General features: G+C 40.6%; 1 protein-coding gene across 2 annotated transcripts in view; it reads right to left on the reverse strand.

Moving 5' to 3' along the window:
• The window catches only part of RASEF (RAS and EF-hand domain containing), an 88,579-nt gene that overhangs the window by 52,974 nt on the left and 20,436 nt on the right, over positions 1-15,169 (reverse strand). For both annotated transcript variants that reach the window (XM_018052404.1, XM_013966147.2), the window contains exons 2-3: positions 3,250-3,396; positions 403-493 (exon numbers count right to left, since the gene is read on the reverse strand). In XM_018052404.1, coding sequence (XP_017907893.1) covers positions 403-493; positions 3,250-3,396 — 238 coding nt within the window. The remainder of the gene's footprint in view (positions 1-402; positions 494-3,249; positions 3,397-15,169) is intronic.

Raw genomic sequence — 15,169 nt, forward strand, 5'->3', positions numbered from 1 at the left:
CATTCTCCCAAATCATCCCACCCTCTCCCTCTCCCTCTGAGTCCAAAAGTCTGGTATACACATCTGTGTCTTTTTTCCTGTCTTGCATACAGGGTCGTCATTGCCATCTTCCTAAATTCCATATATATGTGTTAGTATACTGTATTGGTGTTTTTCTTTCTGGCTTACTTCACTCTGTACTGAGCTTGTTGCCATCTGAAATTAGCCCCTGTATTTGACTGCTTATTTTCTCTCTGTCTCTTTTTCCTTCATCTATCCCCCTCAAAACCAGCACCAACAAAGCCTTTGTTGAGAGTGCCTGTGGCAACCTGGATGTGCTGTACCCAGAGAATGCCCCGTGCCCCGTACATAAAAGGTAGTCCAAGGATTCATCGCATAAACAGGCCGGGCCCACAAACTCACATCTTTCCGTGTCTTGTTTTCTGCAGCCTGAATCCTCTGATCCATTTCCTCTTCCAGCTCACTCAGCTGCATGGCTGCCTTGTCCTGGGCTCTGAAATTCAAGAGGGTACACACCTTTTCATTATACTCTTGGCCTTGCAGCATGAAGAGAAAATTCTGACCTCAGCTATTTCAAGCTATTTTACAGATGAGAAACCTACCATTTAAAATAATATTCCCCATTCCTTCCACATAATAAAGTGAGATTGGCAATTTGACCAGCTGGGTGTAAAGGGACATTGAAACTAGATATTAAATAAATGGAACAGAATAGATTAAATGGTATCAAACTATACTGTAACAAAGAACAGAGAAAGATACCAGATTACTGAGAGGCTCTCAGTAAATTCTGAAAATTTTTTTTGCTGCTGAGCCACAACACTGAAAATCTTTTTTGCTGCTGAGCTAAAACACTGGATTAAAAAAAAAAACCCTCCATGGATACATACAATTCTGAAATTTTATTACATGAAACACACAATGCTATATGCTATAGTTAAGTGGGAAAAAAGATCTCAAAAATTATTTCTAGTCAGTTTCCTAAAGTTTTGCAATGTAGATATTGTTGCCCTTTAGAAAATTCCTATTTCTTTTATGAATATAATAAATCTTATTTCTATGGCGGCAGAGCATACTGAACTGCTAGAAAGTTAGAAACAGGAAAATTTCTTTGAGATGATGTTCAGATAGTTTTATTTAATAATTGTCCAGTATGAAGACATCTGTCACTTTACAATAATTGAGGCTTCAGGTTAAGCCCTAAATTTTATTTTTGTTCTATCTCAGCTCGATGTCCAATTATCTAAATTTTCACCTGCATATGTCTTGTCTACTCAACTAGATTGTGACTTGAAAGCAGCCACCATGAGACTTAGAGTCAATTTACTTGCCCCAATGATGTGGTGTTGATAAAAGGAGAAACAGGATTCAGTAGAAGGCCTTTGTCTTCCAGACTAATGGCTTCCACCACACCATCCTACCTGCTTTTAATTCATTTACTCCCTCTCATACAATTTTCTCATTAGTTTAATTTCTTCATAAGGTTCCAAACAAGCATTGATGGGTGAAGGGAAGACCCCAAAGTAAAATTCTGGGTGACTTATCACTGTTTTCGGCTCCCGTTACCTTCCTCCTCACCTTACAGCCTGCTGAGGTTATGTTAACCAAGTCTGGACTGTCATCTAGTTTTAGTCTGTTTAAAACACTTGCTATTTCAAATGCAGGCACCGTGTATCTCCACAGAAACTTTCAGGTTTTACTGGTGAGCTCTGGGACTGTAAGCAGCTAAGCCACATGTTTGTTTCTCCCTTTATATGTTCATTTTCCTCAGCCATTTCTTCTAGACATCCAGTGCCAAACATCTGGGCATTCATGACTGCTCTCGAATGTGTCCTCTCTGCCTTCTTCACTTCTGAAAAACTCTTTTTTTCTATCTTTTTTTTTTTTTTGGAGGGTTAAATCAGGGTAGTCTATAATGACACATTGTTTGCCCCAGTAAGACTCAGTCAGTCAGTTTAGTCGCTCAGTCATGTCCGACTCTTTGCGACCTCACGGCAGTAAGACACAACTCCCAGTAACGTGTCCAGCATGTTGGGGATGCCCACTTTAACCTTAGTCCAGGGCTCCTGCTAGGACACTGGGAATCCCTTCTTCAGATGCAAGGGTGGAGTGAAAAGCCTGAGGCCCTGCCCCAACCCAAAACACATGAGGACGGATGGTCCTTAGTCAAGAAGGTAAGAGAATGTTTACAGGAGTCACCTAAACACCTCAGTGAGGTTTCTGTCAGCTCAGAGAAGCGGCCTTTAAGAGGCCTTGTGTTTAGACCAGAGCCTGACTTCGGATCCCACGCACAGAAGTAGAGGGGAGCGACGCACCAAGAGTTCCACTCCCTCCACAGTGGAGAGCAGCCTGGCTGGGAAGGAGAACAGAGGGGAGAGAATGCCATTCTTTCTTCCCGATGGGTTTACACAGGACTATCCTTACAGGCCACCTGTGTGAATGTGTATATCTATGTGTGTCTCATGTATCTGTGTGGGTACATATATATTCAGGGAGTGAGTGTGTTTTCACTGATGTTTGGATTGCAACATATAAATTATATTTACATTGCAAATATAAATTTTTCTTTGGCACTGCATTGCTGTTAAAACCATTAAAAAAGTCTGTGTGAGCCAGCTGTGGCTTTCTCATAAACTGTCTGATGAGAGTCAGGGGCTAGAGGTTTTCAGACTTTCAGTTTAAGCTGGTGAGGAGGGCTAAAGAGAGGGAAAGGAGCACTGCTGAGCACTCACCATGTGGTAAGCCCAGTGCCAAGGGCCCCACCCATGACTCACCCATGAAGTCTCCACACCCTGAGGAGGTGAAAATTTATAGCCTCACTTTGCAGCTGCAGAACCTGAGACTAAGGGAGAGAAGCAACCCACCCAGAGTCACTCCCCTGTCAGTGACAAGGTCAGGCTTCAAATAGAGTCTCTGCCTGCCTCTCTCTGGATGAAAAGTTTCCTGTAGGTTTCAAGTGGCTGGATATAAGATAATGAAACTCTTTGAACAGTTCCATATGGATCACAGCCCTTGAAAGGTTTATATGACAGGATCATGGGGACATGCTGATAGACTGCTGGCTGACGCTACAAAGTACTGCCAGACTCAGCTTCCCTCGTGCTGGCTTAGTTCAGAAGGCTCCAGATTCCTCAGGTTTGGGTAGTCCCCCTGTATCATAACATGATAATGTGTTTCATCTTGTGCCACTAGGTTAGAGAGTCAGTTAAAGGACCCCTTCTGCCATGGAGAGAGGAAAGACTTTAATACCTCTTCACTGCAATGGCCAGGTTTTCCATTTCTGTGCTCTGAAGTTTGATCTCACGGATAAAGTTCTTTATAACATGTTCATATGGTTGAATCAGTCTTGGCTCCACGAGGTTGATGTTTTGATACAAGGTACTAACTTGTTCTTTTCTGTCCAAAAAAAATTAAATTAAAAATTAAATAAAACCAAGTAAAAAAATTCAAATTTTCAGAATATGTTCCGAAAAGAGATACATAAGAACCAAGGAAGAAAAATGTAACAACAGAATGACCAGAATGGAGGGAAAACAGAAGTCAGAGACGCTAATGCATTATTCTACATATTATTATTATTTTTTAACAGTGAACAGCAACTTCATTTTTTCCTGGCTTTATTATGATTGACAAACAAAAATTGTATATATTTAGGTTGTACAATATGATTATAAAAGGTGTACAATGTGTACAAAGTGGTGATTTAATAAGATGGAGGCCTTCTTCACAGGTCTGATAGGGAAGGATATTTTTTGTCACTGCTGGCTATTTCCTTTCTTTCACACATAGATTTATAGAAAAAAATTAGGCAACCAACTAATTACTTATAATATGTTCCACCAACCCCTATAAGACGTATTTCAGACTTTATGATCATAATAGTACATATACCTATAATTTTATAGTCAGTTAAAAATTATTTCATTTATTTATATGTGACAATCCTCATACCTGTTACTATTTGTAAAAGCCAAATATTTTGGGGTCATTTCAAAAGAAAAACTGGCAAGACTGGGCAGCTGACCTGCTAGGGAACAAAGGACTGAGTCAGTGAGGCTAGTGGTGTCCTTGACCCAAGTCTGGGAGCTCACATGCTGAGAGATACCGAGGGAAGACCATGTAAAGGCATGGTTAGACGGCCAGTGACAAGCCAAGGGGAGAGGCTCTCACCTGCAACCCTCCAATACCTTGATCTTAAACTTCCAGCCTTCAGAACTGTGAGAAAATAAATCTCTTGTTTAGGCCACCCAGTCAGAAATATTTGCTATCAGAAATACCTAGGCAACCATAGCAAACAGTGAAAGTTTCCAAGGTCATATACTGATTGAATGGTGGAGTTGGGATTCAAACTCAATTTGATACTACAGATCACATGGCCAACCATTACATTATATTGCTTCCTAGTGGTGTCAAACATCTGAAACTTGGCAGAAGAAATGGGATTCAAACTCGTTCCAATAACTATGAAACACTGCAAAGTGTCAGGTATACATTAACCTGAAGCTTAGTTAAGCATGGCCCTGAGGTGTGTCCATGTAGTTATAAACTCTCCCAGGGTTTGCTCTTAAAAATAAACTGCTTGCCATGTGTAAAGGCCAATTATGATCCAAAAGAATGGCTCATGTGAAGTATTATTAATAAATCTGCAGGAATATATCAATTTATTCGGTGATACGAGGTACTCATTCCTATCAGAGCTGGGTACAAACACTGCCCACAGTAGTGAGCCTTAAAGGGCAGCAAAAAAAAAAAAAAAAAAAAAAAAGTCTACTTTTAGACTGTCCCATACTTTAATGGATCACTAACTTCTTTACCTTTTTTCGTGTACTGACTACCAGTGGTATACAAAGCATAAAAACTTTCTTGTTAATAGGAACCTGCCTGTGAAGGATGGCCATTAAGATGGGGCTCTGTAACAACCTAGAGGGGTGGGATGGGGAAGGAGGTTCAAGAGGGAGGGGACATATGTATACCTATGGCTGATTCATGTTGATGTATGGCAGAAACCATCACAATATTGTAATTATTCTCCAATTAAAAATAAAATAAAAAAAAGTCACCAAGAGTCCTTATCTCTTGGCTAACTGTACAGCAGTAAAATGTTCAGAAGTAGATGTCTCATAAAATTCCCTGACTTTCTGAAAATTTCTAAAATAAGAAAGAAGCATAATGTATGTACATTCTCTTGGGTCCTTTGCTGGTCCTGTTATTATACAGAATGTCAGGAATAGTTTACAGTGAAGGGTACAAATAGGTTAATTGTAGGAAATGTCTGCCATTAGCAGGAAATATGTTACATGGTTAACTGTTGTATTAGGGACTAGCTCGGATCTACCCTGCTTCTTTTTTTTGTTTGTTTTAATCAATTAATTTAATTGGAAACTAATTACAATATTGTAGTGGCTTTTGCCCTACATTGACATGAATCAGCCATGGGTGTACATGTGTTCCCCATCCTGAACCCCCCTCCCCCCTCCCTCCCCATCCCATCCCTCAGGGTCATCCCAGTGCACCATCCCTGAGCACCCTGTTTCATGCATCGAACCTGGGCTGGTGATCTATTTCAGTTCTAATGAGGTGGATGAAAGTGGAGCCTATTATACAGAGTGAAGTCAGTCAGAAAAACACCAATACAGTATATTAATGCATATATATGGAATTTAGAAAGATGGTAACGTTGACCCTGCTTCTTTTTATAGGGGAGAACTGATTCTTCAGCACCCTAGGCAGGTTTGCTGGAGCCATGTGACTAGTTGTGGTCCATGGAATGGGAACAGAAATGATGTGTTTGCCACTTCTGTGCTTGGCTGCTAAAATCCTTTGTAAAATGCTAGCTCGAAGCTAGTTGATATTCATTCTCATTATCTCTTTCTTGTATCTATTTCACTTGCACTCTCACACCCCTGCTCTCTCTCCTCCCCACCCCCACCACTACCTGTCTCCTCCTCTGCTTCTCTCCTCCTTTCCTCACCCTCGCAGCTGAAGTGAAAATCTCTAGCATGGCCAAACACGTGATGAAATGTGTTTGGATCACCACGCTGAAAGACATTGCCTGACTACATCAATCTTCCCAACATGAGAGAAAGAAGTTAGTATTTTGTAGAGCTTAAGACTTGGAAGTTCTTTGTAAAAGTCAACTTGGACTTAAAAAGTTGGCATTACACTTTCCTATTTTGTTTTTTTAATCATCATCTTCCAGATTAAATTACCTTCTTCCTTCCTTCCTTGATAGCTTCATATTAACTAAACAATAAAACTTCTATGACGAAGGTAAATCTTTACTGCCACCATCTACTCTCTTTCAAAGGAATAAAAGACTATTCTGAAGCATTTATATAGTGAAGCAGACATTTATTAAGCTCCCAGTATATGTAGTCCTGGGGTGATCTCAGCATTTACATGTACTAGTCACTTAACGTTCATGACAACCCTATGAAGATGTTATCACTGGTATGCTATTCACCACAGAGGAAAGGAGGTAAGTGCCATGCTGGTCTCAGAGCCAGGATTCCAATTCACCCCATCTGGCTCCAGAGTCTAGCTCTCAGGGAAGAACTAGCTCTAGGCCTAGAGTAAGCACTAATGTGCTGCTCAAGGGTCCGAAGGGCATACTTCCAATTAAAAAAAAAATTGATGTACCAAGATGTTTTGAAAATTATTTTAGAGGAAGATAAGTATTACTACTATAAGGACCATCTATATTACAAAGGGACTCCTTTAAAGAATGAAGGCATGACTAAGACTAAGATGAGATAATCTTATCAATTCTTATTTACCTAAAGCTATTTGGGGAAAGCACTACTGCACACTTCCAACTCCCCCTCCTTTTGCCCGCTTGCTTCATCTAGTCCATATCTGTGAAACTAGAGAACCACTGGGATTATGCCAAGAGACTGGAATGCAGTGCAGTTGGAGATTTTCATACCTGATGCAAAAAACAAAACAAAAACAAAGAATACTTTATCTGAACAAAAGATGATACCTGGTCCCTCTATGTAAGACCCTGTACAGGCAGCTAAACACCTACAGATTCTTCAGCTCAACAGGCTGGGTGCCACTGCTTGGTGCCAAGACAGTCTTTTGTTCTGCTTCCAAGAGGACAGGAGTCACCAGCCTCTTCCAGTGTCCTCACTCCTGACGTCAAAGGTTAGACAAGCAGACCGCACAACAGTGTACACACAGCTCTTGTCTTCTCCTGGCCCTGACCCAGGGTGGTACCTCTGGGTGCTAAGAAGGGTGCCCAGCAGTGACAAGGCTCTGAACATTCTGAATTCATTAAATCCAGAGTTAAATCATATGATTCATTAAATCATATAAGACAACTGGGCTTGGATTCACAAACACTGTGTAGACCTGTTTACAGGTGTACTGGACAAATACTGGGTAAAAATTCAGGGTTGGGTTGTATGCGTTAGTCAGCCAAGACGAAAAACAGTTTTTTCTTCTGTTCATAGAGAGTTACTCATACAAAAAATTATCTAATTTAAATGTTAAGGAAAGAGATCAAATGAAGTGAGAAAAACATGCTCTGGATTACCAACTGGTTTTAGATGTCTAAAATCTGAGCCTTTTCAACTTCTTGTTTGATAAATTATAAGACTTTGTATAAAAGAGTGCTAAAGGCAAACTGCTGATGAAAAAGTCACAACTTAAAAATGTAAAATTATCCCTGGAAAATAGACATTGCAAGTTGTAAATATTTCCATTAAAGCTGAGAGGGAAATTATCTGAAGTTAGGAGAAAAAAATAGGTATCATTAAGATGGGTAAAAAAAATTTAAAGGTCACACACTTTCACAGGATTAATGTTTTACATATTTAATAGGTTAATATTACATATTAACATAGCACATATTTGTCTGTGTTTATATATTGGTAATGTAGTAGGGCCTCAGATGGTGAAGAATCTGCTTGCAATGCAGGACACCTGGGTTTGATTCCTGGCTTGGGAAGATCCCCTGGAATAGGGCATGGCAACCCACTCCAGTATTCTTGCCTGTAGAATCCCATGGACAGAGGAGCCTGGTGGGCTACATAAAGTCCATGGGGTCACACAGAGTTGGACAAGACTGAGCAACTAACACACAATGTAGTAAGGCCAGTATTTAGAAAGCCTGGACCCCTTAGTGTCAGGACAACCCTGGGGACTATACAGGCAACACCACTCCAGGCTAAAGAACATGGTGAACCAGTAAGGTGGGTAGGAAAATTTGCCCCCTAGATTCCATGTCTTGCTGTTTTAAGCACTGAAATAGAGAGCTAAACTACTTATTTAAACTATAAGTTATATATATTTGAAACTTTAAATGACTTTCTGTAGACAAAAGCAAAGAGTATTCATGCCAATGTCTGTATCATTCTACATTCAGTTTAGTTGCTCAGTCATGTCTGACTCTGTGACCCCATGAACTGCAGCACATCAGGCCTCCCCTGTAATCATTCTACATTAGGGATGGCTGGAAGACTGATGCTATGACCCTAACATCTGAGCATGGGAAATGAAATACCCACACAATCCAAAGGGCACTATGTTAGATCCTAGAAATAAAATGCTAAGTAACAGACTGAGTACCTTCCCTTATGGGGCTCACAATGAAGATTAAGTATAAGATGCTCTGACAGCCCAGAGCAGGTGAACGAAACCAAGCCTTGGGGGATGATGACCTGAAACATGACTAGATGCGAATGAGGCAGAAGCAGGGTATGGGTAACCTCTCCCAGGAACCAATAACCATAGGCTGAGGGGTTTGGAAGCAAGGGAGGGGCCAGCAGAAGTCCCTGTAAGCGGAAGAGGCTGGGGAGCTTGGAGTAGGGGAGGGGCCAGCAGCATTAGATTGGGAGAGGTATTAACAGGAGCAAGGTGACTGTACAGAGCCTGAAAGCATGATAAAGATAAGACATGCAAGGAAGCAGTTATCTTGAGAGGGTGGTAAGACACTGGAAGGTTTAAAGGAAGAGATGACATGATCAAGTTTACATCTTAACTATTCCCACCTTCACAAAGTTCTGGCTGAAGCAGAGAATTAAGCAAAGGATTGTGAAACAAGTTTACAGATACAAAGGTAAACCTCAGTCTACTGTAATTTAATCCAGCAATGTGGGGCCTCAGGAATTTTCATGAGCTTCTATTTTCCTTTACTATGCTGCTGCTACTCCTGCTAAGTCACTTCAGTCGTGTCCGACTCTATGTGACCACCAGGCTCCCTCATCCCTGGGATTCTCCAAGCAAGAACACTGGAGTGGGTTGCCATTTCCTTCTCCAATGTATGAAAGTGAAAAGTGAAAGTGAAGTCGCTCAGTTGTGTCTGACCCTTAGCGACCCCATGGACTGCAGCCCACCAGGCTCCTCCGTCCATGGGATTTTCCAGGCAAGAGTACTGGAGTGGGGTGCCATTGCCTTCTCCATTCCTTTATTATAGAACATGTAAAATTATAGACACCTAAATGGCAGAAAGTGGAGAAGAACTAAACAGCCTCTTGATGAAAGTGAAAGAGGAGACTGAAAAAGTTGGCTTAAAGCTCAACATTCAGAAAATTAAGTTCATGGCATCTGGTCCCATCACTTCATGGCAGACAGATGGGGAAACAGTGGAAACAGTGGCTGACTTTATTTTTCTGGGCTCCAAAATCACTGCAGATGATGATTGCAGCCATTAAATTAAAAGACACTTACTCCTTGGAAGGAACGTTATGACCAACCTAGACAGCATATTAAAAAGCTTTGCCGACTAAGGTCCATCTAGACAAGGCTATGGTTTTTCCAGTAGTCATGTTTGGATGTGAGAGTTGGACTATAAAGAAAACTGAGCACTGAAGAATTGATGCTTCTGAACTGTGGTATTGGAGAAGACTCTTGAGAATCCGTTGGACTGCAAGGAGATCCAACCAGTCCATCCTAAGGGAGATCAGTCCTGGGTGTTCATTGGAAGGACCCATGTTGAAGCTGAAACTCCAATACTTTGTCCACCTGATGTGAAGAGCAGACTCACTGGAAAAAGATACCGACGCTGGAAAAGATTGAGGGAGGAGAAGGGGACAACAGAGGATGAGACGGTTGGATGGCCTCATCGACTCAATGGACATGGGTTTGGGTGGACTCTGGGAGTTGGTGGTGGACAGGGAGGCCTGGCATGCTGCGGTTCATGGGGTCGCAAAGGGTCGGACATGACTGAGCAACTGAACTGAACTGAAAATCTGATTGTATAGACAAACACATCAGTGGAACAGAAGAGACAGCCCAGAAGTAGACCCACGTAAGTACAATCAACTGAACTTTGACAAAGGAGCAAGGAGAACACAATGAAGCAAAGACAGTCTTTCAACAAATTATGCTGGTATAACTGGATATCCACATGAAAAATCATGAACCTAGATACAGATTTTATGATCTTCACAAAAACTACCTTAAAGTGGATCACAGATCTGAATGTAAAATGCAAAGTTGTCATACTCTTAGAAGAGAAGCCTAGGAGAAAATCAGAATAGGCTTGGATATAGCAATGCCATTTTAGATTAATACTAAAGGCATGATCCAAGAAAGACATAATCAATAACCTAAGCTTCATTAAAATAAACAGCTCTGCAAAAGACAATGTCAAGAGAATGAGAGGATAAGTCAAAAGCTGGGAGAATAAATCTGTAAAATAAACATCTGATAAAGGACTGTTATCCAATATATAAAAAGAACTCTTAAAACTCAATAACAAGAAAAACGACCTGATTATAAAATTGATCAAAGACCTTAATTGATATCTCATCAAAGAAGATATACAGATGGCTAATGAATATGAAAAAGATACTCTACATCATATGTTATCAGGGAAATACAAATGATAACAATGAACTATAACTATATACATATTACAATGGCCAAAATCCAGATCCCTGACAGTACTAAACGTTACTGAGGATGTGGAGCAACAGGAACTCTCGTTTGCTGCTACTGGGCATGCAAAATGGTATAGCCATTTGGAAGACAATTAGGCAAATTGAAATAAAACTAAATACTCTTTTACCATATGATCCAGCAATTGATTTCCTTGTTTTTTATCCAAAGGAGATGAAAACATAAGTCTACACAGATTTATTCTTACAGCAGATTTATTCATAACTGTCAAAATTTGGAAGTGACCAAGATGTCCCTTAGTAGGTAAATGAATTAATAAACTGTGGTATATCCAGACAATGGAATATTATTCAGCAACCAGACAACGGAACATTTTTTAGCATTAAAAATAAATAAGCTATCAAGCCATGAAAAGACATGGAGGAACTTTAAATATATATTACTAAATTATTGTTGTTGTTCAGTTGCTAAGTTGTGTCCAATTCTTTGTGACCCCATGGACTGCAGCATGCCAAGCTTCCCTGTCCTTCACCATCTTCCAGAGCTTGCTCAAACTCATGTCCATCGAGTCAGTGATGCCATCCAACCATCTCACCCTTGGTCGCTCCCTTCTCTTCCTACCCTTAATCTTTCCCAGCATCAGGGTCTTTTCCAGTGAGTCAGCTCTTTGCATCAGGTGGCCAAAGTTCAACTACATGACGTTATCAAAAAGGGAACATTTTGCGATAGTAAATGTATCAGTGGTTGTCAGTGGTTGCAGAGCAGGGAGGTAGATGAACAGGTGAAGCACAGAGATTTTTAAGGCATTGAAGATACTTTGTATAATACCATAAAGAAGGCTACACATCATTGTACATTTGTCCAAAGACATAGAATGTACAACAGCGAGATTGAATCCTAATCTAAAACAAGGAACTGGGTGATGACGTATAAATGTAGGTTCATCAACTATAACAACTGTACCACTTTGGTGGGAGTTGTTGCTAATGGGCGAGGCTGTGTACGTGTGGGAGCAGTACAGTATATGGGAGATCTCTGTACCTTCCTCTTAATTTTGCTGTGAACTTAAAACTGCTCTAAAATAAAGACCTGAAAAAAATCTGATAGTTATTTCTCTTTGGGAGTAAGAATAACAAATATATTCCTATTCAGGTAATACCAGCAGAGTATTGCCTTGAACAAACCAGACTGTCATATGTCAATTGAGGGGACATACAAGTTAATGAAAATGAATGATTTTAAAATTTATTACATAGTACACGTACTTTCAGAATAAGCCCCAACTAAATGGAGAATAAATTCCAGCAGCCAAACTCCAGCAGCGCTGTTAGAACAGGGCAGCATTAGTTCCCAGCATTAATTCAAGGCTTGCTTTCCAGACAGGATATGCCTCTGCCTGCTAACAGCCTAGCGCTGGCCGCCTATAACTGGAAGTGATTTGAGTCTATGTTCTCACAATAGGTTTGGATCTTCATTAACTCAGTTACGGAACTGTGACTGGTTCTCCCTTCTAGAGGAAACAAACAATGGTCTATTCAACCTGGTGCTGCTCCCCTGAGACTGGGAAAGACATCCAGTCCAGTGGCCTGGACTTTTTCCAGTTGTTTTGATGCTGCAGAGTCAGAGGATGACCTGGTCCAGGTATTCAACCACTGTTGAATCCCTCAGTTCCCCCAGCCTGAATACACCTCCTGTAGGTAAAATTCCTCCTGGGTTCATGCCACCTTCAAAATATCTTACTTGCCTAAGTACTTACAGGCAGTGGAAGGTCCCTGGAGGAAGGCATGGCAACTCACTCCAGTATTCTTACCTGGAGAATCCCATGGACAGAGGAGCCTTGCGGGCTACAGTCCATGGGGTCACACTGAGTTGGACATGACTGAAGCGATTGAGCATGCACACAGAAGTACTTATTTGGGTAACAATTCCTCATAAAGGCTTAAAATGGAAACTTCCTGGAAGATGAGCATGTTAAGGAGATGTATTAAAAGTCTAGAAACATTTCAAATTGAAAATTTCTTTCTATTTAAAATCATTGAAATTTAGTTTCAATGGGAGTTCGCCAATGGAGGGAGGAAGACAGAGCCAGCAAGAGGCACTGTGCTGAAGGTTTAGAGATGGCTCACATCCAACAGCTGAGGGCTTCTGAAGTCAGGAAGGAATAGCGCATGGGGTATGCCTGACAGCCTGGCCAAATTCAAATGCTTCCTTAGCACATCCTGGCTTCTTGACCCACAGCAAAACACTTAATCTCTTGAGCTCCAGTGTCCTCAGGTACAGTGTGGGTATAGTACTGGAACCTACCACGAAAATGAGGATTAACTGTACTGAAGTACACTCAACAGCACAAGGCACGCTGTGGGTAATTGATAAACGTTAGCCACTGTTACAATCTGGTATTCTTTTTGACTCTTCTACTCAAACGAGTTAGACAGAAGTAGGTGGTAATTTCCTGTCTGCTTCTATCAATACATTGTGTTTTGGAAAAAGGCTGAAAGGAAGAAAGTTGTGTTGTGGAAGCCCCTTGGACAGAATGTCATCTTCTGGGACCAGTGCAAGGGAAACTGACAAATGACAGTTGGGTCACACTTGAGGTCAGTCTGCAAAGCGTATATAGTCCAGGGGTCAGTAAATCTTTTCTTATAGCACCAGATATAAAATATTACCATCTTTTCTGTTACTACTTAACTCTGCTATTGTAGCATGAAAGCAGCCATAAACAACAATCAATGAATGAGCTTGGTGGTGTGCCAATAAAACTTTATTTATACTAACAGGCAAAGGGCCAAATGGGCCTTACTTTGATTCCTGTTATAGTCTATTAGCATGAGGCCCTGAGCACAGGAATGGGGATGGGGCAATGCCCAGGAAAATAAGCCTTTGCTCACATCTTGCCCCTAGGTCCATAACAAATTTTTTCATTTATGGACATCACATTATCAATGTGCTTATATATGCAGACCGTAAACAGGTATATGTGGGAATATGCACCTCTTTATTTCAGAATTCTTAACTTATAATGCACATCCACTCTCCCAATATTTCTCTTCTATGAATTTACCTCAAGTCAAGTCAAATGTAGGCATAATCTAGTAATGTTAGTGCAATCTAGCAATGTTAGTGTCCTTGCTACTGTGATTTAACCATTTTTAGTATGGCTTAATCGTATCATAACGCTTTTTATATTTGGGAAATAAATCCTTTTAGAATCCTTTTAGTAATGTTAGTGAAATGTTAGTGTATTATAGTTATTTTTCACTGAAAATGTCTATTTTGGCAAGAAAGAGAGGGATTGGGAAAAACTGAAGAGTGTCATGTCAGTTTCTATGCTAAATTTTCCCTTCAGATGACACATATCACCTTCTCAAGTTTGCCAGGAACAATTCCAGTTTAAGCCTGTTGTCCTGTATTCAGTCCACTTTAGTATCTATCATTTCGCCTTTTCGGTAATCAAAAAGTTACATTAACAGTAACTGTTATTATACCGTGCATTAAAGTTATAAACAGCTGCGTTAACATAAGCCAAGATGAGTTGGTAGATGTGCTCTTTTCACCTTTGTTCAGCTGGTAGTGAGACATCTGTGCAGTTGGAAACATTCTCATTAACGTGTAGCTAAATCAGTGATAACTCATCTCTCCTTTCCTGAGTCTCTCTAGACACAATATAACTAAGATTTTCCTTTCAGGAGTGGGGAAACAGGAATACTCACTGATAAAACAAATTAAGCATAGGCAAGAGAAGCTGGAGACAGATCACTGCGACTGGTCTCAACGCTGATGCAGAACAATGGAGAGGGCTGCCCTGCAGGCCACCAGGAGAACCCACCAGTTTGCACATGCGCAGCGCTGCAGGGCAGCCTTTCAGCCAAACTGACAGGAAACTAGGAAGTTACAGGCACAGTGTATGTGGAATGGGTATAGAAAACAGAAGGGGGAGAGCCCTGCTACAGAGCAATAGACAGGAACTAGAGTGTCCTTGCTACTGTGATTTAGCCATTTTTAGTATGGCTTAATTGTATTGGTAATGCTTTTTATATTTGGGAAATAAATCCTTTTAGAAGCAATGTCTTCACATAACAAAACTGCATGCCTAATGCACCAAATTTCCTGTCCTTAATAAAGATGCTGATAAATGTGTAATCTGCTTGAAATATTTAACTGTCCAAGACGGCCAAGAGGGGCCTAAGGAGATATGACAACTAAATACAATGTGGTGCCCTGGATGGAATGATGGAACTAAAAAAGGACACCAGGGAAAAACTGAGGAAATCTGAATAAAGCAGGGACTTTATTTGCTAATGATGGGTCAATATCATTTCAATGA

The sequence above is a fragment of the Capra hircus genome, chromosome 8 (genome assembly GCF_001704415.2).
Source record: "Capra hircus breed San Clemente chromosome 8, ASM170441v1, whole genome shotgun sequence".
NCBI classification, from domain to species: Eukaryota; Metazoa; Chordata; class Mammalia; order Artiodactyla; family Bovidae; genus Capra; species Capra hircus.